General features: G+C 37.0%; 5 protein-coding genes and 1 non-coding gene across 6 annotated transcripts; 3 read left to right on the top strand and 3 right to left on the bottom strand.

Annotated features, from left to right (window-relative positions):
• Positions 1–3,125, top strand: LOC103948415 (very-long-chain enoyl-CoA reductase). Its single transcript, XM_048565221.1, has 4 exons — positions 1–312; positions 580–619; positions 1,551–2,305; positions 2,843–3,125. The coding sequence occupies exons 1-4, from the start codon at positions 244–246 to the stop codon at positions 2,909–2,911; spliced, it is 933 nt and encodes a 310-aa protein (XP_048421178.1). The 5' UTR covers positions 1–243; the 3' UTR covers positions 2,912–3,125.
• A 957-nt stretch (positions 3,126–4,082) lies between these two features.
• Positions 4,083–7,073, top strand: LOC125468767 (actin-like). Its single transcript, XM_048565220.1, has 5 exons — positions 4,083–4,276; positions 5,377–5,446; positions 5,589–5,982; positions 6,162–6,775; positions 6,876–7,073. Exons 2-5 carry the CDS (start codon positions 5,387–5,389, stop codon positions 6,939–6,941), a joined length of 1,134 nt encoding a protein of 377 aa, XP_048421177.1. The 5' UTR covers positions 4,083–4,276; positions 5,377–5,386; the 3' UTR covers positions 6,942–7,073.
• A 2,134-nt stretch (positions 7,074–9,207) lies between these two features.
• LOC103948416 (dolichyl-phosphate beta-glucosyltransferase) lies at positions 9,208–12,630 on the bottom strand. The gene is made up of 10 exons (XM_009359448.3): positions 12,416–12,630; positions 12,266–12,314; positions 11,959–12,065; positions 11,749–11,794; positions 11,350–11,484; positions 11,134–11,223; positions 10,874–11,002; positions 10,694–10,777; positions 10,451–10,515; positions 9,208–9,770 (listed from the first exon to the last, which is right to left on the bottom strand). The coding sequence occupies exons 1-10, from the start codon at positions 12,532–12,534 to the stop codon at positions 9,584–9,586; spliced, it is 1,011 nt and encodes a 336-aa protein (XP_009357723.2). The 5' UTR covers positions 12,535–12,630; the 3' UTR covers positions 9,208–9,583.
• An 86-nt stretch (positions 12,631–12,716) lies between these two features.
• TRNAK-CUU lies at positions 12,717–12,789 on the top strand. The gene has a single exon. It is a non-coding gene; the product is annotated as a tRNA-Lys (tRNA).
• A 1,886-nt stretch (positions 12,790–14,675) lies between these two features.
• On the bottom strand, positions 14,676–15,656 carry LOC103948417. The gene has a single exon (XM_009359449.3). It carries the CDS (start codon positions 15,565–15,567, stop codon positions 14,890–14,892), a length of 678 nt encoding a protein of 225 aa, XP_009357724.1. The 5' UTR covers positions 15,568–15,656; the 3' UTR covers positions 14,676–14,889.
• A 4,305-nt stretch (positions 15,657–19,961) lies between these two features.
• Positions 19,962–22,494, bottom strand: LOC103948418 (glucan endo-1,3-beta-glucosidase-like). The gene is made up of 2 exons (XM_048565797.1): positions 21,439–22,494; positions 19,962–20,324 (listed from the first exon to the last, which is right to left on the bottom strand). Exons 1-2 carry the CDS (start codon positions 22,456–22,458, stop codon positions 20,151–20,153), a joined length of 1,194 nt encoding a protein of 397 aa, XP_048421754.1. The 5' UTR covers positions 22,459–22,494; the 3' UTR covers positions 19,962–20,150.
• Between the last annotated feature and the right edge of the window lie 2,201 nt (positions 22,495–24,695).

Here is a 24,695-nt window from a genome sequence, read left to right as displayed (position 1 = left end):
ATCCATCCGTTATCCCCCAAGCTAACTCTAACTCCCATACTCAAACAACATTTCACGTCGGTATTAAAGAGAAAGAGCCCATTTCCGGGTCTCACTCTCATTTCTCTTTCTTTCTTCCGAGTTCTGATTGATTCCCAACTCTCTGAAATTCGAATGGAAATTGCGTGAATTTGCTGAAAGAATTAAAAGGGTTTGCTGCTTGATCGATTTGCTCAAGTGGGTCGCTCTCACTTGCTCTCGACGATGAAGGTGACCGTAGTTTCGCGGAGTGGCCGAGAAGTTGTCAAGGGCGGCCTTGAGCTCAGTGATTCTGTATGCTTCTCTTTTTCCCGGAATTTTTCTTCTTTTTGATCTTATTTGTGATTCATCAAAATATCTGTTGCATTTCTGAGAAAACAAAGCAAATTATTTTCGAATAAGAAATTACTTGATTGCACTAGATGGGAAATTTTGAATTTGGGTTCTGTTCAGTTTAGTTAAAGATTCAAGTTTTGGATGAGAATTTTGGATTTGGGTTAGGTTCAGTTTAGTTAATTGTTAGCTTTTCTGAGTTTGTTGGTGTCACTGTTTGTGTTGCAGGCCACAGTAGCTGATCTGCAGGATGCAATCCATAAGCGAAGTAAGTGCTCTGATATACTTCTTTTTCTCTTGACCTTGTATAGCTGAATAAGTACAGTCTGTTGAGAATTGATAGTGTTTTTTCTGGTTGATTATCGTCTTTTAACGAAAACGATAAGATTGTTTGAGGGCTATATCTATAGCTTACAAATTGTGATTTGAAGGCTAGTTGCTCTGCATCATATTTGCTTAAGTTTAGGAATAGGGTTTTGCATATGCATCTTTAACTAGTTTTATTATTTTTTGTAGACGCAATCATGTAGTATTGTCTTTTCATGAGATTAGTAAGTATTCCTCTTCTTATGAAAATATTACATTATTACGTAAAACAAACTATACGGTAACATCCTTTAATCTATTTGAGTTATAATGTATAGATGCTAATGTAAGAATTTAAAGTATGAAAGCTTGTGGAAAACTGAATTGAGGATCAATGAAAAGCTTGTGGAAAACTGAATTGAGGACCAATAAGATAGCTGCTTCACCTCAATATCCACACTTTAAATGCCTAAAAGAGAATGTACCAAACAAGAGTTATTTGTTTTGCAGTTATTTGAATATGTAGACTATCTGATATACGTCAAGATTAATATCATTGGAATTTGAAAGAAAATGAAGAATAAATTATGAAACTTTGGTGTGCAGTTCACTTTCTTTGTTTTAGAAATAGAACTATTTAAACCCGTAGGATCTTTTAGATTCGTTAGCAAGATCAGAACTTTGGTACCTGGCCTTAATTATTTGTTGTTTACATGTGTATTTTTCTTTGGTTATAGGCGGTTGGTTTATGTCATTGCTGATGCTTGTTCATCCTTAATCCTTATGTGCCTTGACCCATTACAAACTTCAAAAAGAAATTTGTGTTTCTATAGGTGGCTCTATTTATTGTAAGATTATTGTTTTTTAAGTGATTTCATGTCTTATGTCAACAGCCAAAAAGTTCTATCCTGCAAGACAGCGGCTTACTCTCCCCGTCCAACCAGGATCAAAGGAGAGGCCGGTTGTCCTTAGCTACAAGAAGAGTCTCCAAGATTACATCAGCGGAAACTCAGACAACCTAACTGTGGTGTTCAAGGACCTAGGTCCACAAGTGTCATACAGAACACTCTTCTTCTTTGAGTATTTGGGCCCCTTGATCCTTTACCCCATCTTTTACTACTTCCCTGTTTATGATTATTTGGGCTTCAAAGGAGACCGTGTCATCCACCCTGTCCAGACATATGCCCTATTCTACTGGTGCTTCCACTACTTCAAACGTATTATGGAAACATTTTTTGTACATCGCTTCAGCCATGCAACCTCGCCACTCTCTAATGTATTCCGGAATTGTGCTTACTATTGGAGCTTTGGTGCTTTCATAGCTTACTACCTGAATCACCCGCTTTACACCCCTGTTAGTGACCTCCAAATGAAGATTGGGTTTGGTATTGGGATAATATGTCAAATCTCAAACTTCTATTGCCATATCCTTTTGAGGAACCTGCGAAGCCCTGATGGGAATGGAGGATATCAGATCCCACGTGGTTTTCTGTTCAATATTGTGACATGTGCAAATTACACTACAGAGATCTATCAGTGGTTGGGCTTCAATATAGCAACACAGACAGTTGCTGGCTATATCTTTCTCATAGTTGCTGCTTCTATCATGACCAATTGGGCCCTTGCCAAGCACCGCCGTCTTAAGAAGGTAATCATATAAACTTTTGTGCTCTACAAATCAAAGTCTTTATTCTTACATGCATCCTTATTCTCTAATAAGGTTCTTGACGAAATATTTGTATCTCAGTGTGCGGATAATTGAGTTCTTAACTAAGGACTTCGTCTGAAGTCCTTGTTAGAGAACAACTCTATATATAGTTACATTACATACTTTTATGTGATAGTTTCATGTTTAGATTGTGTATCACTGCACGGATGGGTTAGTTTGCGTGCACGATTAATAAATGCTTCAGAAGCTGAACTTCGATGGGATGTGATATCAAGATTATCGGTTCTTATTATGTTAAATGAGTGCTTTACTTCGATTGGTTCAAAATTAGCTTTCGTGACAAACATACAATTGCCTGCCGCTTTTGTTCTATTTCTATTTTATAGGAATGTGGAAAAACCATGTCCGATGGATGAGCATATTTAACATTTATAGGTTTTATTCATGGTGTCAGAATGTTGTGATACAAGTTTGTATCGAATATGAGTGCATTTAACACGATTTGTGCCATCGCAGATATTTGACGGGAAAGAAGGAAGACCCAAGTATCCACGCCGATGGGTGATCCTACCACCATTCCTGTAGAAGCCATTGACTCCTGGATTGCACCCACGCCGGATTGGTGATGGAACTTGAAGAAGTTAAAATCAGAGTCAATTTCAGACGATCTTAGCATTTCATTTGAAACGAAGGATTTGCTTGTCGATCTATGAAACATAGGTCATCTTGTTCTTCCCGTTTTAACTGTTTTGTAATTTGAACTTCTAGACCATCTATGACATTTCTCTATTTTTTTTTTCTTAAATTCTTATTATATTAATCGTAATCAATAATTTCAGAAACAACTTGCACGAAAGCTCAAATCTTTTTCTCTGTAGATTATAGTAGCTTAGAATCTTGCTTCGGTCCACGCTATAAGAACACATTTAAGAAGAACATGGCCTAGCTGGTGACAGTGAGGATTTGTATTCTGCCAACAACATTTGTGTGACTTTTAAGTGGATCGTCCTTGACATCTAAAATGTTGTTCATAGCCTTACCTTTTTACTCAATAATGTTTTTTATTGTTGCCCAACGTTACAGCTTTCTGAAATATTGTTCAAGTTGGCAAGCAAACCACATCGGTATGAAAAGCGTGAAGAGCATGAATGCAAGGAGAGTGATGATGAGTTACTTGTGCGCATTCCAAATCTATTCATTTGCCAGTATGGCATCACCAATGACGAATAGATTCCTTATTGCACATTCAATAGGATCATTTGCTTATACCACGTTGATGGTTAAACGTTTTCAGTTTACATGTGTTAATCATATTAAGTTTAAGCTTATACGTAAATGAATACTGAAATGATTTGAATTGAAAAGACGATATTCATGAAACTACGTAGCTAATTTCACAGAAGTAGACTCATCTGCTCATATACTATGTGTTGATAGTTAAACGTTTCGATGTGAGGCTTATAAATAAAATGAAAGTCTAAGCTAACGAGTCAAACATTTAAGGCAAGTCACTAAGATGTTGTCACGTCGTCATAAATAGAGTCGAATTAACTGTAATGCGAGATAAAGAAACTGAGAAAGGGACCCACTTTCCCTACTGAAATCAGATAACTACTTTTTTCATTTTTTTTTTTATTTTAAAGAAAAGGGTAGAGGTTAATGGGGTAGTGGAATAATGAAAATAGGTATACTAGGGGCAGAAGGGTCAAACCAGATGAGAAAAATGAGTGGAACAACGCAAGGCGAGGGAGCCCAACACAACCCATTGGACGCGGTCTGAAGTCTTCTGCATTTCCACCAAAATCCAACGGCCCAAATTTGAAGTCGGCCTCCTCCTCCTCCTTCGCCCACTCTCAAACGCCACTCTGTCCGTCCCTAACACGTTGTCTCCTCTCTCTCTCTCTCTCTCTCTCTCGCCTTCGATCTCCCTCGTCGCATTCCCAGAAAAAGGTCAATTTTCTCACCCCCTCTCGGTTTACTTCTCTGATTCATGGTGCTTTAGATAATGGTTTTTGGGTTCCTCTTTTTTTTTTTTTTTTGGGTTGCATCTTGCATGTGTGTAATTTCTTTATGATTACATTGCTGCATTGTTTCTTGTGGTAGTTTTTGAATACTGGTTATGAATGTTGTGGGGTTTGATCGCGTTTCAGACTGAAAAACTTGTCTTTTTCTTCAATTGTTCGTATGCTGAAATGGTGACTTGGGATTTGCCCAATTGCCTTTTTTGCTGAAAAAAAAAGGGTGTTAACATTTGATGGGTTGTGTATGCTTTGAATCATGTTTGGATATATGATGTAATATTCTTGCCACCATGTCATTACAACAACATTGCTTCATTTCATAACTGGTATTGCAGAAAACGTAAATAACTGAAGATTCTGGAAACATGAACACAGAATTAAAAATCAGGAATGCCCACAAAAAGAGAGAACTTAGCAGTGTTGTTGTTGTCCCTTTGTTTCGTATTTTTGAATAACTTTCAGTCCATATAGATTTTTATCAGTATTGTTGATTACAAGTTCAATGGGTGATTCTAGACCCCGTGAAGGCCGGTCTCTTGCCTCTTGTTTTGTTGTTGCATTGAGATTTATTGGTACATGTTTCACCTTCGGCCATTTGATCCTGTTCAGTATCTTGGATCATTTCATTATCGTTTTGGATGTGATTGGTTTTTTACTAGTCTTGGATGCTTGTTGATTGCCTCGGGCTTCTTACATCTTGCAAACATTCTTTCAAGAACCATATTATTTTCGGTTTCTGTTTTTCTGGTCTGCTTTTATGCTACATCGTGGGTGTGTGTTTGTGTTCCACTTGTAACCTTGACTCCCTGAATTCCTTTCCATTGCTTTCAAGCAGTCTTTCATTTGGATTGGATGGAACTCTTTGTTAAGTTTTCTATATTTAGCTGCAAGAGAACTTTTGGTAAAGCACTTGGGAAAATTTTGGTGTGGTGATGTGTTGTCTGTTTCTTTTCTTTTCATATGAGGAAATTGTTTCTTGGCCTTAAACATAAAGGGAGCTGATGTAATTGATTCTTGTGTGCCTAGCGGGTAGAAGAAGATGGCAGAAGCTGAGGACATTCAGCCACTCGTGTGTGATAATGGAACGGGAATGGTCAAGGTATTAAAATATGTTTACTTCTGTTTGACTAGAATTTAAATTTGATGTGCAGATGGTTTGGATGATTGTACCTTTTTTTTTTTTTTTTTCTTTCTTTTCTGGACATTGTATTTTAACGCTTGTTTTTAATGTTACTGTTTAGGCTGGATTTGCTGGAGATGATGCTCCACGAGCTGTGTTCCCTAGCATTGTAGGCCGCCCTCGTCACACTGGTGTCATGGTTGGCATGGGCCAGAAAGATGCTTATGTTGGTGATGAGGCTCAGTCCAAGCGTGGTATTTTAACTTTGAAATACCCTATTGAGCATGGTATTGTGAGCAACTGGGATGACATGGAGAAGATTTGGCATCACACCTTCTATAATGAGCTTCGTGTTGCCCCAGAAGAGCACCCAGTTCTTCTAACTGAGGCACCTCTGAATCCTAAGGCCAATCGTGAGAAGATGACCCAAATAATGTTTGAGACCTTTAACACTCCTGCTATGTATGTAGCCATTCAAGCTGTTCTGTCCCTGTATGCAAGTGGTCGTACAACCGGTAAGTATATAGATTGGTCTTCCCTGCAGAAAGGGTGTTAATTTGAAATTGTCTCCAATAACCGAACAATGGCATGCTTGATTGTTTATCTTTACATGTTGACCTGGGTTTAAAATATGTTATCTAAATCATCTTCTTCTCATCTCTACTTACGGGTGTGTTTTGGCTTTGCTGTGAAGGTATTGTACTTGACTCTGGTGATGGTGTCAGCCATACAGTCCCCATTTACGAGGGGTATGCCCTCCCCCATGCCATCCTTCGTCTTGACCTTGCTGGTCGTGACCTCACTGATCACTTGATGAAAATTCTTACGGAGCGTGGATATTCCTTCACTACCACTGCTGAGCGTGAAATTGTTAGAGACATGAAGGAAAAACTCTCTTACATTGCCCTTGACTATGAGCAGGAGATGGAGACTTCCAAAACCAGCTCTGCAGTTGAGAAGAGTTACGAATTGCCAGATGGGCAGGTCATTACCATTGGTGCAGAGCGGTTCCGATGCCCAGAAGTCCTTTTCCAACCATCAATGATTGGAATGGAAGCAGCAGGCATTCACGAAACCACTTATAACTCCATCATGAAGTGCGATGTCGATATCAGGAAAGACCTGTACGGAAACATTGTACTCTCTGGTGGTTCAACCATGTTTCCAGGCATTGCTGATAGAATGAGCAGGGAAATTACTGCCCTTGCCCCAAGCAGTATGAAGATCAAGGTGGTGGCACCACCCGAGAGGAAATACAGTGTCTGGATCGGAGGCTCAATCTTGGCTTCCCTTAGTACCTTCCAGCAGGTTTGTATTCATTTCTACATTTCTGCGTTTCTGCATCCTGTTCCAAGTTGATCTTGGATGATTACTAATTCGAGCTTTCCGTTTGTTTTCTTGGTTGCAGATGTGGATTGCAAAGGCAGAGTACGATGAGTCTGGGCCATCTATTGTTCATAGGAAATGCTTTTAAACTTTACGACAATAGAATCATGGAGAGAATTATGTCCAACTTTGTTATCCTTTATGCTGTTCCACTTATCACTGCTATAACTTTGAGAATCTTAGGAGTCAGATTTGAAATGGGTCATTTCTTTCGCTTTTATTCCAGGTTTTGAGATGTCGTGATCATCATTTTGCTGCGGTTTCTCCATCGCTTGTTTCGTTACGAACTTCTTGTTTGAGCCGAAGAATTTACTTTTCATGACTTTGATGATCATTGTAGTGAGAATTACGCCTCTCATACGTTTCAGAAGACAAGTGATTCAAGCTTTAATCTACGAAAGAACGTTGCAGGCTCGCTAAATAAGGACAACCACCGTATAAAATCGATATAAAACAAATACAGGGACAAAATAATCTCCAATGGGTCGGAAAGTGAGTTTCTAAACTATAGGGACTCACTGGATACATAGTGTATGTCCTCACATATAGGGACTGTATAGGGACAACCTTGAGTGGAAAACATGACCCACATTCTTGATTGAAGCCTTTAAAATTTTTAATGCTTTTAATTAATTAAAAATAATTAACATAAACAAAAAAATTTGCACCTTGAGTGGAAATGGGACCCATAATCTTGATTGAAGATCTTAATGATTTTAATTTTAATGTTTTTAATTAATTAAAAAAAAGTTAACATAAACAAAAAATGTGCACGTAATCAAATTATCACATAAAATCATAAAAACTTCAAATTTAGGGACTTTACTATAAGAACTCTACCATTGGAGGCAATATTCTTTTTGAGACACAAGGATTCCCCTTTAGTCCTTAAATGAGTACTTAAAAATGGTGGTGAGAGTCTTTAACTAGGGACTTCCATTGAAAATGCTCTTAGATTCCTAGCTCTGGCCCTCTCTTCCTTGAAAAACACCTCATCTTCGACAAGTTTTAGTACTCTTTTCGATACTTCCTTAGGCTCGACCTCCAGTTAAACTTGGGGTAATGCTAGAGATTTAAAAATTAAATTTGCAAACTAAATGATATGTCACCAAGCACGAGCTCATGAAACGATGAATGCGAGTAATAATGAAGGGTTAATACAGTAAACATGATAAATAATTTCATTTCTAATACCAAGACATCTTAGAATAAATTTTCACAACTGCTAGTTAAATTGAGAACCGTATCAATTTAGACCATTCACCCGTCTCCTTGAAATTGGACAAATCTCTTATGTAGAATGTCCACAATCCTGCAATAATCATCAATTTCGAAGGCAGCCCTTGATATTACTCCAACCGTACGTGTGTCTGGTGGCCATGGATTCTCATTTGTGGCTTCTGTCATTCTATAAACTCCATCCGCATGAACTCTCATTAAAAATTCAAGTCTTAAGATCCCACACAAGGAAGGAAGACTATGAACAAAGAAGAGACTTACAGTTCTGCAGGCGTTACATCAGTCAGCGCCAAACGAGCGGTTTTTATCTTCTCTTTCAAGAAGGAAGAGGCTTACTTCTTCAGTTCATAGAACAAAGCATGCATGTCGATCGTAAGACACCAGAGAGTCACAGTGCTTGACCCTGGGTCAAGCCGGCTTGAAGGTACTCAATCTCCCCACTTTGGAACCTTGAGCTTCCTCGGGATATTAAACCTCCAAAACAATAGCCTTAGCCACACCATCCCTTGAGAAATTGGTCGCTTGTTCCGCCTGCAACAACTACGCATTTACAACTCCTTCCGTGGTGATATGGGGAATGGAACATCACCATATAAGTAAAAGTATATCTTCGAGTTAACTGCACCAATTTAGAAAGATTATATATTGATAACGATAATTTTGGAGGAGCGCTGCCGGAATCAAACAGCAATCTCTCAACAAAGCTCAGGCGAATGACATTTGAAAGGAATCGGATATGCGGAAGCATTCCCGTAAGGATCAGAAATCTCATCGACTCGGATGCGTTAGGCTTTGAGGCAAACCATTGACAGGCACTAGACCAAGTTCAATAGGTAAACTATATAAGCTGCAACACCTGCTTTGTTTGGATGACATTTAAATTTGATGTTCTTGTTGAATTTTGTATTTTTCTTCTTCGAAAGGCTTACGCCTCACCTTACGGGTACATGAAATGCCTCTACACAAGCTTTCGTGTTTTAACTGGACAGTTCTAACCAGATGCAGGCTACTTGTATCGTAGCAAAGTAAGACATTCCTCCTTACCTGTAAATCACAACCTTTCAAAAAGCGATGGCTTGTAAATTATGACCGTTCGAGCCACTGTTAGACTCCAGTTAAGCAGAAATGGCTAAGCCAAATTATGTTTCAGAAAGTTTTGCAGTCATGACCGAATAGTCGTACAAGTACTATACTGTTAACATAATCCAATCGTTCTTAAACGTACAAGTTTATAACTTTCAAGCTCGTTGAAAAAGGGACACTATTGTGAAGTCGAATACGTAAAATGTATGATTAGAAGAAACTGGAGTTGCCCCCCAAATGATTTTACTTGCTAAAATCGTGGTGGTTAGATCACGACTTTGCCCAAAGAGGCCTTGAAATAAAAACCTTCTATAAATCTCTTCAAAGGCTTTGGAGGGAAAAGAACCAGGTGCCTTGTAGTTGTCTAATGAGTATTTGCTTTCCGCTGGCGTTTGATAAGTACAATACTCAGCTACGAATTTTCCACATGCCGGTTCTATATCCAACAGACATGAGCACAAGCTCCCAAAGCATATTTGGGATGCTCAATGGGTTCACCTTCGATCCAGGAATTTCAGACCAGCTTACAGATATCTCAAGCATTGGGATTTTGAACCATTTGCACAGGTAAACCACCTCAACATCAAAGCACCATCTGCAGAAAATCCGCATCCGATCAGTAAAACAAATCTCTAATATCATAGAAGCACAGAAAATCAGAATATAGTAGTCATCCTACAAGCCACTTTGACAACATTAAACACATCAAAACATTGAACTGTTGCACCTATCAGGTTTCAAAATTGCGCACCACTACAAAATATGTGGCCTTCTGCATGCATTTCATACTAAATTTTACCAAATCCTCTAGAAGGTATTCATCAATTCAATCACACACAATAGCCCAAAATTATACCAACCAAATGAGCCACCACGTGAAAGCTCCAAATCTACTTAGATACAATACACCGTATACGTGATACCCTATGAATGCATTTATTATTCTCACACTGAATGCTTCACCATCTTCTAAGCTCAGTTTTCCTCTTTTTTCCCCTTCCCTTTAAAAAAAAAATAAAGAAACTCTATCAAACGGCCACCTGGAAAACTTAAAGTTTTGAAAAAATGTCTACTCACAGCCAGCCTTCAACTTCCAAACCTCTAAGCAGCATAAGCTACACGGCACTCAATGAAAAATAACATGGACCAGTAAAATAATGCTTGTAATTTAATTGGGAAGCAACAGAAGTGAGCATAAACTATGGCACTTTTCCATATTTAGTGCAGTTCCCTATTCAAACAAATTGCCATATATACAATCTAATGCAGATTTACCTGTTCAAACGGATGTTAGTGAAAAGCTTCCTAGCAGCAGCCCTAGTGAACATCTTAAAACCACACTGTCATGCATGAAGAATACCATGTCAGCATTGACAGCTACATGCCTTATTTAAAACCTAGTAGGCTATATATGAAAAAAAGCAAAAAATAGTAACCATGTGCGCTGTTCTCAAACCGAAAGAAGAAATAATACAAGAAAGCACAAAATGTATGTAAAAACAGGAGAAAAAGTCATACCTGTGTATCCCGAATCCCGGGACCAGCAGCCAAAAGTACCACAAGATGAAAACCTTTCATCAAAAAATTGCGGTACCACTTCCTCTGAAACATTAACCAACTGGATCAGTTAAAATATTTAAAAAATTAAGCATGACGAGAATTGAAATATCCAGATAGCTGCAAGCAGAAAGACTCAACTGTAGCCAGGGCTTTCCCCTCAAGATGAGCACGAGAACCAAATGCAGCAATGGGGATATCAGATATTCTAAAACTTGAATTACCAGCAGAAGAGTCCCTAAACTTATCCTGTTCGGCAACTGCATGAATCTGGAATGAAACAAAATATCGTCACACTTACGAGTCCCCAAGGTGGTATGTAAGAGCTTTGTTAGAATTTCATCAAGACTTGGAAGCAAATGTCGGATGGAAAACTTTATCTAGGATGGTTTCGTACAAACCTGTTTTTCAAGTTTTTCTACGTCATTAACCTTGGTTGCTCCATCAGCATCCAGCATTAGAAGTAGCTCACCACGTGAATGTAGCATTCCCTGTTTTACAATGCTTTCACATACGTAAAAAGCTTCAATCAATTATCGTCACGCGTAAGGGGAAAAAGATGGGCCCTTTAATAACATCCGACATAATTACAAGGGCATGGTTCAGATTAGACTCACTTTTCTAATAGCTTCTCCCTTTCCATGATTTCTACCGAGAAGGATAATCCTCACATTATCCACACCGTATTTCTTTACAAATTCAAATGCTACTCTTTTTGTCCCATCAACACTTCCATCATCAACAATCACCACCTGTCCACAAGAATATATCTCAAGTAAGGCAAAGGAGCTAAATAAAGAACCAGGCATGTAATGTAACTGTGTTCTGAAGTGTTTACTAATCAGTAACTATTACTACTAAATTTTAGTAATACTGCAGTAGTTCACCAATGAAGTTTCGAATATCTAGGTACTAGATGGGGGTAAAATTATATGAGTTCATCATGTCACTACGCCATCAATTAGGGTGCTAAGGAAACACCTGTCAAAATGGATTCAAATGAACCAAGAGAGTACCTCATAAGTAAAAGACTTATCCTTAGCAGCACGTTGTTGAAGATAACTACAGAGTAAGGTTTAAACGTCATTACAATATAATATGATCACTCTATCAAACACCCATCAATATGATCATCAAATGGGAATGGTGCAGGGAAACAAAGAAAACCGAATCGTGATAGATTTATGAAGTGGAAGTGAAATGCAATTAGCTAAACTTCAACTTACTTCATGGTTTCGTCAAGTGCTCCGGGAAGCCTAAGCTCCTCATTGAATGCAGGGACAATCAAAGATAAATACTTCTCTGCCGGATCAAAAATCGAAGGGCAAGGAACCTAACACAGACACGCCTCTAGAAGATTCAGTAACACATCAAAAGACGATTTTACAATTGAAATCGAAAGGGTTGACTTGCATAACCTTGGCAACAAAACCCAAATCCAAAAGTTTGCATCAACATCCACAAACCCTAATTGAAGCAAAAAACATGAATTTTGAACCATGAACCAATTGAATTACCGCAATCTAAATGTACCTGTTTCAACGAATTGGGGTCCTCGAAGATCGCGGGAGCATCAACATGCCTAACAAAATATAAATTAAATACATCATATTTAAGTCAAAGAAGTTATCTTTTTGCAAGGATTAAGAGGGAGGGAATTAAAAGGGGGATTGCAGAACGTACGCGTTGTTGTTTTTTCTGCGATAAGCTTCGAAGAAGACGGCAGAAATGAAGGCTGTGGCGACGACGAGACTGAGGGCGAGGAGGAGCTCCACCATCGCCCATACAATTACAAACTCCATTGTTGTTGTTGGTTTGAATTTTGCAGGTCCAAAAGTGGGCGAAGGTGGCGGCTCTGCTCCTTTGTTCCGAGTTAAAAAATGAAGTCAGTCCTGCACCAGCAGCCTCTCGGACAATTTGATGTTTGACCAAAAAAACCTTGAAATGAAAATCAATACAGAAAAAATGGGCTTGAGTTTAACAAGCCCGTCTAGCTCAGTTGGTAGAGCGCAAGGCTCTTAACCTTGTGGTCGTGGGTTCGAGCCCCACGGTGGGCGTTTCCAATTTTTTATGTTTCATTTTCCTTGACGTTCTTATTAAAAAGTAAGCGACATGCATTTTTTGGTTTTTAAAAAAGTAAGAGTACGTTTAGTCTAATTGTGTTCGACGAGATCACTCATCCTTTTTGTTTTTTGGCGGACAGATTAAAACTGATCTAACTCGCATGTGTTTTTACAAGTACTTTTAACTTCTTGTGTTTTTGTGACCTCTATATCTTGGTCAACTAACTTTTATTTTATCTCTGGGTGGTCTAAATGTCGCATTTTGACTGTAACCTACTCATTGCTCTGGCTCTTTAACTGATTCCTGAGTCTTGACTATAGAAGCCTGTGGACTATCTTTACAAACCAGTTAAGGACTTCTTCGGCCTTTTGTATATGAGCTGCTTTCTTCCGTTCCAACAGAAATTAGCATACAAACAGGTAATTACCATATCTTCTGGGGTTTTCTTCGCATTTCTGTGTTTGTATAGCTACTGTAACTTGTACACGACACAAACAAAACAATTCAGGCTACTAGGTGTATCAACACGAAAAGTCCACACGTTTGTCAAGTTTAGATGTTAAAACCACAAACAATGCACCGGCAATCATTTTACCAACCTTTTATAACTTGGTATTCTCTTTTCTTTTCCATACCAGCGATATGGGGATGGTGGTATTGAAGATATGACATCAACATTCATGCAACAGAGATGTTGTTATCACGGTAAAACGTATTTTGATATGAGAAAGTTAAAATATATGACTGTGATTTACAATTCAGTCCAATAATATCTCTAAAATATATAAATAAGTGTTTTTGTTTTCAATTGCAGATATGTTTACGTTCTTAACTAAGCTACAAGTCTCTTGGCGTAAGAACTTTTATGTAGATGAAGTATTGCATGTGACACCATATGATATCTTATGCCCTAATTATGAGTCCAACATAGAGGTGGTGTAGAACACTTATTACCCCCACGCATATGTGATACATGTACATGTGGCCGTATACATAAAGCAGCTCAATGCAGTAAAGTTGGCAAGAATGGAGGGGACAGAGATGTCCACGATTCCTTCGAAAATAAAGGTAGTTGAGAAGATGGGCCTTCTCTCGAGGAATGCTCATGATTAAAGCCACAAGAGTAGAAATTAATTAATTTTAGGGAAAAAAAAAGAGCACATAGGTGGAGAAATTGGCCCTTCAACCTTCAAACCCTACCCCATTTTTCTTGCTTTTTCCATCGTGCCAAACAGACCTTTTACGAACCATCCTCATCACTCATCACATCATTAACATCACATTCACATCCATGATCATTCATATACCATACATTGGAACTTATTAATAACTAAATTATTGATTTTTATTTATTTAGAGGAACATTTTAAGTTTTAACCTCTCAACAAATTTTTGCCGTAAATATAATAAGATAAAAACAGAACGTTGTTCTAAACCAATGGGCAGGATGTGTGGCTTTGTAGCTTCGATGTTTAGTTCACGGGGGTTAAAATCTGGGGACAATTTACTAAATAGCTGTGTCAATTTTCAGAATCAGAAATATTTATATAATTCAGGTACTAATTATCATGCAAACTCTTCAACTAATCCTCCACAATTTGAGTAAAACTTACCTGCAATCTCTCGTCACATTCTCACTGTACGGGATCACAGATGCAAGGATATAAAATCGTTGCATGCAAAGTTTTCTCATGTAATTTGGGCTAAAATATGAAATTATAGGACTTGAACTACAAAGATGGACTTGAATTTTTAAATTTTAATATCAATAAAAAAACTGTCGCAAAATCTGTCACTTACCTCTGCTGAATTCAGAATTCCGCAGCAGCATGTGCCGTATACAGTGAACACCGATATATGAACATATAGGGAAGCTCAATTCACTATAAATAACAGAATTCTTTATTCATACTAAAATACACAATTTGCTTCCAACAAAATTAACGATTTAATATCCTCAACAAATAAACCAATTTCCCCCTCATAATAACAAAACCCAAGAAAAAAGGTCAACAACCCAATTAAGCAAATTAACACCCTAATAGAAGATAATAATGTTCATGAAAAAAGAAGTTAAAAATATGAAAATTTTCCTAGTGAGCCATGGCCACAGGATGAGAATTTGCATAGCTAATGGTTCTCTGGTTAGGCATGGCAAGCATAGCAGTGTGATCCAAGAAATCTTGAAGCGCCACCACAGACTGCAAAATTGTTCTGAGATCATCAGCACTTGAGAAACCCAAGTTTCCAACTTGCCTGACTGCATACACATAAAAAGTAATGCACCCTTTTCTGAATTTAAACCTAGCCATCTCACAGCCACTCAGCCCTCTGATGAGCCGCTTGTTCACTTTCCCAAGTGGGATTTCCGGCGGCCAAAGGCGGTCCACGGCGGCCTTCATGGCCTCGGTTTCGAAAACGAACAGAACCACCTTGGACTTCTTGGTGCCAAGGCCTAATGTGAGGGTGTGCCAAGCTTGGTGCGCCAAGATAGTGAAGTTTGTGGGGAGAAAAGCTGTGGTGGAAGGAAAAGGAAGCTTATCGTTTCTGGGTTTGCTGGGTGGGAATGAGAGGAGTTGGAAAAGCTCCAATGGCCTTGCTCGACGGATTGTGAAGGACTTGACGACGAACTGGCCTCCAAAGCGTAGGCCTTTGACTTCAGAGCTTGGCTTGAAGGAAAATTCTGACGCTGTTTTTGTTGTTTGGTCATTTGGATGTTGGTGTTTTTGCTTCTTGTTTTTGTTGTTGATCTTCTTCTCTTTCTCTCCCATGATTTGTTTGTAGAGGAGGAATATCTTGGGTTTTTGGTGGGTGCTGCTTGGTGGGTTTTGCTTGGTGGGTTTTTGTTAATGTATGATAAATATAGCTTTGGATGGTATATTGTATTGGAGTTTTAATGTTTCTTTTTAGTTTTGCTAATCCAATATTATATAAATGTGATTAGTTTATTTTATTCAATCAACGGAAAAGAATAATAAATGGGTGATGATGCTGCCGCTGCATCTTTAGATTGAGACTCAAGATTTTCTCATGCAACTAAGTACTGGTTTGGTACTGAGGTGATTCTGAAAAAAGCTGGTATCAAAAAAAGCTGGGAGCTGTTTTTGTGTTTGGTAAACATTCAGCTTCAGTTTTTTTTCACAGTTTTGGGTGAAAAAAAGCCAAAAACAAGAAGCTGCAAAACCCAGCTTTGAAAAACTGGCTTTTTTTCATATCTGTTTTACATAAAAGTTTACCAAATACTATAATACTGCTTTTTTTTTTCAAAAACACTTTTACAAAAAAGTTTACCAAACACTCTGCTGCTTTATTTCACAGCTGCTTATTTTCACAGCACAGCTGAAGCAGCTTTTTTTCAAAGCACAGCAATACCAAACCAGCCCTAAGTTTACTTTTAGCGATATTATTATTTAATAAATATTTGTCATGTATTCAAAAAGTGCATCGTTCATTCAATACATAGTGAGTTTGTGAAATGAGGGAATCTCCCCTTCATTAGGGGATCGATTCTTAGGTGACACAGGATAACCAAAATCTGTTTATCACCAGTTGTATATAATTACATGTCTACTCTTATTTCTTAAACTTCATCTTTTCTCCTATTCGTATCTTTGATTCTTTACATGGAGACCCCTTCTAGAGGGAAGGTTCATGGGTGATGCGGAATAACCATTAGTCAGAAAAAATCTATCATATCACCGATTGGATATAATTATGTGTATATTTTTCATATTACTAAATTACATAAAACTGTCATATGGTAATTAGGATATTTTTCTCTAATAATGTACATGATGAGAGAAATGAACATACAGTTGTAAAAATTGGTGATATATACGACACATTTTCTCCGAAGAAAAACTTATCCATTGCTTTCCATATATGTTTGATGATGCCACAAGACATTGTACATGTATTATGTAAACGTAAGATGTATAATTTATGTGCACATTCTTTACAGTGTTATGTTCATGTAAAGTTGAAATAGGTTATAGGTCAGGTTGGTCCTTGAATTATATAGGGTCTGGCTCACCAAAATAGATGGCATGGATTTTGGCAAGACACCAAACTGATCTACTTAAGATTCAGCTGACTTCTCTCTGATGAACCAAAAGGCAGTTATTCTTTTTCTCATTTTACTACAATTCAGAAACATAACGTGTGCAACTAAATAGAAGATTTTGGGTTTGTAAATGATGATTTACCTTCCTATGTTTGACAAGTGAGAGGAATAGGACCACATTTTAAAGACCCCTCCAATCATAATTGCACCCATTTGCTCAAATTCATTTATCGTCGATCCCTAATTTCAACTGCTAATGCAATATGAGATTCACATACATGAATTAACATTTCTTTTTAATAGGATGTTCGGTTTTTTAATTAAGAACAAATTATTGATGTTGTGTTGATAAGACGTCAATAGTGAATATATCAGTGTGTTATCGATACAAAAATTCATCCTTTAACAAAAAAAGACGATCACCTCCTTGTACAAATAATTTCTATACATATTAGTTAACAAATACGACAATTTGCTTAAAAACTTCTGTTAGTATGAGAGGAAAGATTTATACTCAATGAAGAATATCTAACATTATGTAGTAGAGAGATAAGGTATGGTTGCCTCATATGTGATTCATATGATGACAACCCAAAAGTCTTCCCATTATATTAAAGTGGTTTCCTTCCAAAGTCACCGTTGCCTTCAATCAATTCATGGGAAAGATATGCTAGACTAGAGCTTGTGAGAGGACCAACTAAAACAATCAACTCTTACAAGATATTCCGATGGGCAATAAGGGGGCCTAGCAAAATTTATTTTGATAGCTTTGTCATTTTGAAGCACTACAAAGAGTACAACACGTGTATAAAATATTTATAAAAATGAAACTCAGAAGTTAAATGGGAGTCTATCTGTCAATGGTGCATCCACCTTTTTCAAACAAAGGAAAAGATAAAGAGATATCTATAAGAATGAACGTCGAGGTAGTGATTTCCACTCTGGTTTTTCTTTTTCACTTCTTCTTAAGGCTAAACTATGGAATGGGATGATAGTGATATGATTTGGTAAGTGAATATTGAGATTTCATGGGTTGAAGATGATTCTTCAATACATGTAACCGAAGTGTAGATATACACGATTCGCCTTATTTGTCACTCTACTAATATAAGTTCAATGACAGAGCACTTACTCACAACATGAGAAAAACTCAACTCTTGTCGTCTCTCGGAATGACATATAAAGGAACATTATAACCGGAAAAAAATGTACAAGGAATATAACAAAAATAGAAATACTACGTCCAAATATGCACATAAATACATGATACTTCCTACTGTGATCAAATTACTTTGCATAGATCGAAACCTAACGATTTGATATATGCAGTATTTATATTCTCTTTTTCCAAATTAATGTATGTGAAGAAACATTACATTTTTTTTTTTTTTTTTGAGTAAAGAAACATTACATGCTATATACATAAGATTGTGTACTGGATATCCTCATAATTTTGTTTTATTCATTGAGTTGGTAAATTGATTGCAAGAGTACCAACTATGAATATATATCATGTGGAAGAGAAATGATGAGAGGCATGCAGTTTACAATCCTAACAAAGTCATCTCAGATTAATTGAGATCGACTTACCAAAAAAGCATTTTATGTCTATACTTGCTTAAAACACAAGAAACCAACATATAATAATAACAATCAATCCAGAAAACAACTGGCCACTTACATAGAAACTATTCCTGATGATGCCAAGTACAATACAGCATGAAAATGAGTCTGCAACTGTTAATCCAGTTTAGGATTAGATTTCCATCCTTCGATGGCACTCTTCGACGTTGACAACATGGAGAAGAAGCTTGAAAGCAATGATTCATTCAAGGGAAATTAGTGAATGAATTTGTATGATCCATATAAATACATTATACAGAGACAGAACTGTAGGCTGCAGGTTGGATGTTGTTATCACGGGGCCCTTGGTTTGTAAGCAATATATTATGCTTTCACGCACCATTTACTTCATTTATCGTATGATGATTCAAACTTGAGATCTTTTTCCGACATCCTGCTTCATATCATTCACAAGTAAGTGATATTTTTTGTAGTGTCCTTTGGTCTAAATGTTGTCAAAGCCCAAAGATAACTCTTCTACCAATAGTCTTGGCTGGGCAAGACCTGCTTAATTCTCAAGAAAGCAATTTGAGAACTGTTGGCACAGCCCAAAATGTGTAGTGTTGCTTTTAAGAATTTTTTTTTTTTTTTCCCTTTCTTTTAGCGATGTTGCTTTTAAGTTTAAGTTGTTAATTTTTTTAGGCAGATTTGTAAGAAGTAATTCTTGATTGCTTTATGTTCATTCTTTTCCAATCATAAGTACGGAAAGAAAGACCAAAACTTGAGTGTAGAGATGAAACATTCTATTTAGCCAATTTGATTACGTTAGGGTTTGAAATTTGAAACAAATGCAAATAATTTCCGATTTTTGCACTCTTTTTTTTGGTCCAAAAATTTTGTTTCCGACAATTACAATAAGAAAGATCTCAAATTAATGGAGCCTCTCAAATTGTTTTGTAATATAAAATTAACGAGTAAATTATGTTTTATCATCTTAACTTAGAGTCGCATAACAAATTAATAATTTGTCTATAAACATTACAATATCATACATCAATTTACAAATTCATTGCAATATCGATCTTCGCTAAATTTCTATCAATTTGATTGTTAAATAATGATGTAGGACATGAACCCCCCCTCGCTCTATTTGATTGAGAAATTAATTAAGTATTAATAAATTAAGATTATTTCATCTGAACAAAAATAAAATTAATTAAAAATAAACTCTTTCCCTCTTCTCTCTCCCCGCTTCTCTTCTCCCCATATCACACCAGTAAAAATAGAAGCAGTGTCAGTGACTAATTTGGTTGGTAGGGGTGGGAGCCCGCTGTTTTTAAATTAAGTTGTATATTATTTTATCAATATTTAATTAATTTTTCAATCCAACTAGTCGAGGGAGTAGGCTTTGCGTATGTCACATCAGCAGTTAGCAGTCAATTTAAAGCATTGATTAATGATGGAATAGATATTACAACGAATCCTTAAGTTGATATATGATATTGTAATGTTGAGAAGATGAGGTATGAATTTGTAATGTGACTCAAAATCAAGATGGTAAAGTATAATTAACTAAAAATTAAATCATATACTAATTAATTTCCAAAGGCATCATAGTCACCAACATTCCCAAAAATTAAAAATTAAAAAATTTGAAAAAAAAAAAAATTATGGTCAACACCATTTCTTCCGTTCCTCAAATCATCTCCTCAAGCTCAAGCGTTGTATTTACGGCTTTTTGCCTCCCGCTGCGGGTGTTGCCGGCGTTGCTGGTGTTGTTGATTTTGCTGGTCCAGCAGGCTTTCCCTTTTTCCCGCGTTTAGGTGCAGCTGGTGTAGTTGGTCCAGCTGGTGTAGAAGGCCGTGTTGGAATTTGCATTGTTGGTCCAGGAGTTGCACCACCCTAAATCATACAACAATTTAGTATACATAAGACAATATCATTCTACCAATAACAATAATACAATATGCGAGTTAGGTCAGTGTGTGAAGACAATATATTTGTCATAATGCACTTAAAAGTTCGAAATTCATTTTTGTAATTGAGTGTAAATTGAAATATCAATTAAAATACATCTTAAATTGATACGATGAGAATTCTATTTGGTTAATTTTTACCCTAACAAAGAACATGAAGTGACTACTAAAATTATACGTTTGCATCAAATGCCAATTCACTTTCTAAAATTTTTGTGTGATTACTTGGATATCCACAAATATTGTTCAACAAATAATGTTTAGTACCGATTCGTTTTATTTGCTTCTTATTTTGACTCATTATGAAACATAATTATTTGAGAAATGTTAAGGGGAATTTCTCAAAAGTGAGACTCTGCATTTACTCTTTACCATCTCATGTTTTTTGCACGATATTTTATAATGTTAACAAGAAGTTAAACTATGGAGTAATGATAGGGAGACTAAATTTTATAAACTAAATAACATGGAAGTTGGTGATTGGATTATTACTTAATCGTTGCTAAACGTGCTCAATTTCTATTGGTGACACCTTATTTGGTTTGATAATTTAGTCTACAAATTTAGTCTCTCTAACATTACTCTAAACTATGAGGTGTTAAAAAATCTCACAATTAAGAGAGTCCCCGTAATATTCCTCTAATTATTTACATTAAATTAGAAATTTGAGTGATAATAACAATTTCATTTTTCTGAAAAATAAAAAACAAAACCAAAAACCGATGTCGTCGGTTCACTTTAGACATTTATTTTTTTGTTAATTATATTATTTTCCACATTTTTTAGTCGGATGTAGAAATGTCCCATGCAACATTATTTAATTTAAAACAATAAACAAAAAAAATTGTTATTAGCATTCTAAACATTTTATAATTAGAAAGAAAAATACAATTGTGAGAAATGTCAAATAAAATTTTCAGAGTGTTAATAATAATTCCCTAAACAAAACACCGAATCTAGAAAATTTGCTTAATCTAAGGTACAGGTGACGGATCAAAAAAGGTATCAATTAAAAATTAAATATTTAATCAAGAACCAACCTGTTGATTGCGCATAACCCCAGCATTGTAAACCGGAGTCATGTCTGGTTTGAACAGCCCAAAGTTCTTCTCCGCGGCTGGACCAGGTTTCTGGTTTTCATTAAACAGAGCAAAGATGTAAGTTTCGAACTTCCGGTTTGGCATCAAGGGCGTACCCCTCCCGGACTCAATATGCTTGATCAAGTGACCGTTGTAGTCCACAGCGTTCTGAACCGAGCAGACTGGGAACTCGCAAGCCGAAGGCCAACCGGTCTCGGCCGCGATCAAGTTCACATCACCAAACCCAATTGCCTTGGCAGCTGAGTAAACCGCGTCCATCAACCCATCGAACATGTTAGTGTAAAACTTGCCAGTGAATTTATCGTGCGCACCATTGTTGGGTCTAAAGAGAGCGTAGCTCTCCTTTTCGGGTGACCACCCGAAGTATGGGTACGGGTTAACCATGAAAGGCGACTTGGTCTGGCGACAGAATCGGAGCATTTGGGTCAGGATTGGAATCACCTCCGGTCTAAACCGGCCCATGCTGGGCGGGTCGGAAGACAACATGATTCCGAGCGAGTGAGGGGTCGAGACCTTGACGTCTTTGATCCCCTCGCGGACCAAAGCGTTGTGTAAGGTCTTCATGGCAGGGACGAGATTCGACTTGAGAGCATCGTCCCCCCAGTGAAGCACCTCGTTGCCCATGGCAATGTATTTGATTTTGCTTGCCGGGTAAAACGGCTTGACATGATCAACGACCCAACGGCGAGCGGTGCGCAGCTTTATGAGTTTCGGGATGTCTCCGTTAGGGATGGTAATCGTCAAGGAGATGTTGGTGTTGGCGAAGGCCTTGATGATGTCGGGGTTGGTGTCAAAGATTTTGACAGCGTCGATGTTGGTTTGGGTTTTGATGAAGTCGGCGACTTTGGCTGGTGGCGGGAGGTTGTCGCCGAGAGTACCGTAGTTTACACCGATGGAGTAGGCTGTGGCGGCGAGCTGGACGAGGAGGAGAAGGGAGAGGAGGAACTTGGTGGTAGCCATGGTTTTTTTTCCCTTTTTGTGGTGGTGTTTTGGGAGATGGTGGATCCTCTCCTTTTCCTTTGGAGGATTGGGGAGTTGGTGGTCAAAGCATTTATAGTGGGGAAAGAGGAAATAAATTGAGGAGGAATTAAGAAGATAAGTGATCGTGACATGTAGTTGGTCAAATATCAATTTTATTTGTGATTTCTATTTACTGCTAAATTCTGTTGGATTTTCTTGATGTATGCTAGTTATTAGGAGGAATTTGATCTTTTTATTACACATCAAAACCTAAAAATAACTACCCTAAAACGAATTATCTATTTGGTCTTGTTATCACATACAAATAATTTATCAGATGGTTAAAATGAATGTATATTTAAGTTTTTTAGCTCTCATCTGTTAGTATCACGTAAAGACGTCATAAACTTGTCTTATGATAATTTTGCTTGATTTTGTTGCTTGATTACCCTGAACCCTAATACAGCTAGGCTACCTGTAATTTGTTTACAAAATTGTTCGGGGGCTCATAACATTTTAAAAGGCTTAAGGTAGAATGAAGTTCAGTGCAGAGAGAAGCATCTCTAGCAGATGAGAAATTGAAATGATGCATGCCAACTCATCTTTGGCACTTGGCTAGGGACAAAACGAGCCGTCGTTGTAGGACTGAAAACATCTTTGAGTCATAATAAAATAAGAGGACGGCTCGGTCTTATGTTAAGGGGCGTTGGAAGAGCGTTAGGGGATATAGGTAGTGGGGAATGGATTGATGGATACATATACCTCTTCAGTTGATATGTATACCAAGTGCGGAAATATGGAGAAAACTCATCGCGTCTTTGATGTGATGCCCGAGAAGGATATAGTTTCTTGGAGCAGCATGATTCAGGGATATGCATCAAATGGGCTTCCTAAAGAAGCCATAGACCTCTTCTTTCAAATGCAGGAGGAGAATTTGAAACCCAATTGCTATGCCATGGTCGGCGTACTTTCTACTTGTGCAAGATTATGAGCGCTCAAATTAAGGGACTGGGCTAGCAATTTGACGGATAAAGATGAATTTTTCACTAACCCAGTTCTTGGTACAGCTCTAATTGACATGTATGCGAAATGTGGGAATATGGTCCTTGCTTGGGCAGTCTTTAAGGGTAGCGTTCTCCGGCAGCACGGTCATGAGTCGGTGAATTTCTTCCTCGAACTGGAGGGACTCGACCTTGAGTCCTGGTAAAGGGGATACTAATGGTGGAGATCAAAGACGGGGAGAAGAATATTTTTTATATATATTATCATTGTCTATGTGTGCGTCACGTCACCAGTTAATGGCTGACTTAACAGCAACTTTAAATGATGTATGAAACTGTTCTAAAATTTTGACTTTATGTACCACTCTGGAATGAAAAAAACTTGATGTACTAAATGTTGAAAATCAAGAAACTTGAGTGTAGTAAACTGAGATTAATCCTAATGTTAATATGATATATATTTAAAATTCCTTTTATTTATTTTTTTTTTTTGTTTTTCAACTAATAGATTTTTGTTAAATTAGATGTTAGCTTAGCTAACGATGGGGTTTGAACTCATGACATCTTGCAAAAGCTCAACACTTTTTCACCACAATGGTAAGGGGCTACTTGCAAAATTGCTTTTATTAGCCCCATAAAATTTCATTGTGCACTCTTTATAAATGTGATTTTTTTTTCTGAATATAAAAGTTTAAAGTGCAAAATGAAATATTTAGATTGTCAATAATAACACCCTAAAAACAATTTCTTTTTCAAATTTTGTTGTCTAATAATGCTATATATTTAAATGAAACTTTAAAATTAGAGTTTTTGAAGCATTTTTTCTTGTTTGATCGTTTAAGATTGAACTGCTTTTTTATTATTTAGTAAAGGTTATATTTATAGCTCTTTTTACTTATTATTTAATAAGATTTGTATACATAGATTAGTGAGTCCTAAAGTTTGTTTTTTATTTAAATTATTGTTTTCTAGCATCAATACATTATCCTAATTTTTTTGGAAAACTATCTTAAGAAGGGGCTCATTTATAAATTTCGCACAGGGTTCTGAAATCCCATAGAGGACCCTACTTAAGTTGTGCCAATTGGAGAAAAACTAATATATCGTGACCCAAGTTCGCTTGGCAAAGACGGAATGCGACATGATTATGTATTGACACAAATCACAAACTGGTATATGTTAATGATACTGTTACATAGTGTTGTGAGTTTTCTTTTTGAATATTTACTTTATAGT

The sequence above is a fragment of a genome, unplaced genomic scaffold, assembly GCF_019419815.1.
Source record: "Pyrus x bretschneideri cultivar Hongxiangsu unplaced genomic scaffold, Pyrus_bretschneideri_v1 Contig4, whole genome shotgun sequence".
NCBI classification, from domain to species: domain Eukaryota; kingdom Viridiplantae; phylum Streptophyta; class Magnoliopsida; order Rosales; family Rosaceae; genus Pyrus; species Pyrus x bretschneideri.
The sequence above is the reverse complement of the archived record's forward strand: the minus strand, read 5'-3'. Positions and strand labels throughout refer to the sequence as shown.

Coding starts and splice junctions, on each gene's coding strand:
- LOC103948417 (XM_009359449.3), bottom strand. CDS start 15,567: ATGGGAGAGAAAGAGAAGAAGATCAACAACAAAAACAAGAAGCAAAAA.
- LOC125468767 (XM_048565220.1), top strand. CDS start 5,387: ATGGCAGAAGCTGAGGACATTCAGCCACTCGTGTGTGATAATGGAACG. Junction 5,983..6,161: donor TGCAAGTGGTCGTACAACCG/GTAAGTATATAG, acceptor TTTGCTGTGAAG/GTATTGTACTTGACTCTGGT. Junction 6,776..6,875: donor CCCTTAGTACCTTCCAGCAG/GTTTGTATTCAT, acceptor TCTTGGTTGCAG/ATGTGGATTGCAAAGGCAGA.
- LOC103948416 (XM_009359448.3), bottom strand. CDS start 12,534: ATGGAGTTTGTAATTGTATGGGCGATGGTGGAGCTCCTCCTCGCCCTC. Junction 11,003..11,133: donor TAGAAAAACTTGAAAAACAG/GTTTGTACGAAA, acceptor GTTTCATTCCAG/ATTCATGCAGTTGCCGAACA. Junction 10,778..10,873: donor AGGGGAAAGCCCTGGCTACA/GTTGAGTCTTTC, acceptor TTAATGTTTCAG/AGGAAGTGGTACCGCAATTT.
- LOC103948418 (XM_048565797.1), bottom strand. CDS start 22,458: ATGGCTACCACCAAGTTCCTCCTCTCCCTTCTCCTCCTCGTCCAGCTC. Junction 20,325..21,438: donor GGGTTATGCGCAATCAACAG/GTTGGTTCTTGA, acceptor TGTATGATTTAG/GGTGGTGCAACTCCTGGACC.
- LOC103948415 (XM_048565221.1), top strand. CDS start 244: ATGAAGGTGACCGTAGTTTCGCGGAGTGGCCGAGAAGTTGTCAAGGGC. Junction 620..1,550: donor GGATGCAATCCATAAGCGAA/GTAAGTGCTCTG, acceptor TTATGTCAACAG/CCAAAAAGTTCTATCCTGCA. Junction 2,306..2,842: donor AGCACCGCCGTCTTAAGAAG/GTAATCATATAA, acceptor GTGCCATCGCAG/ATATTTGACGGGAAAGAAGG.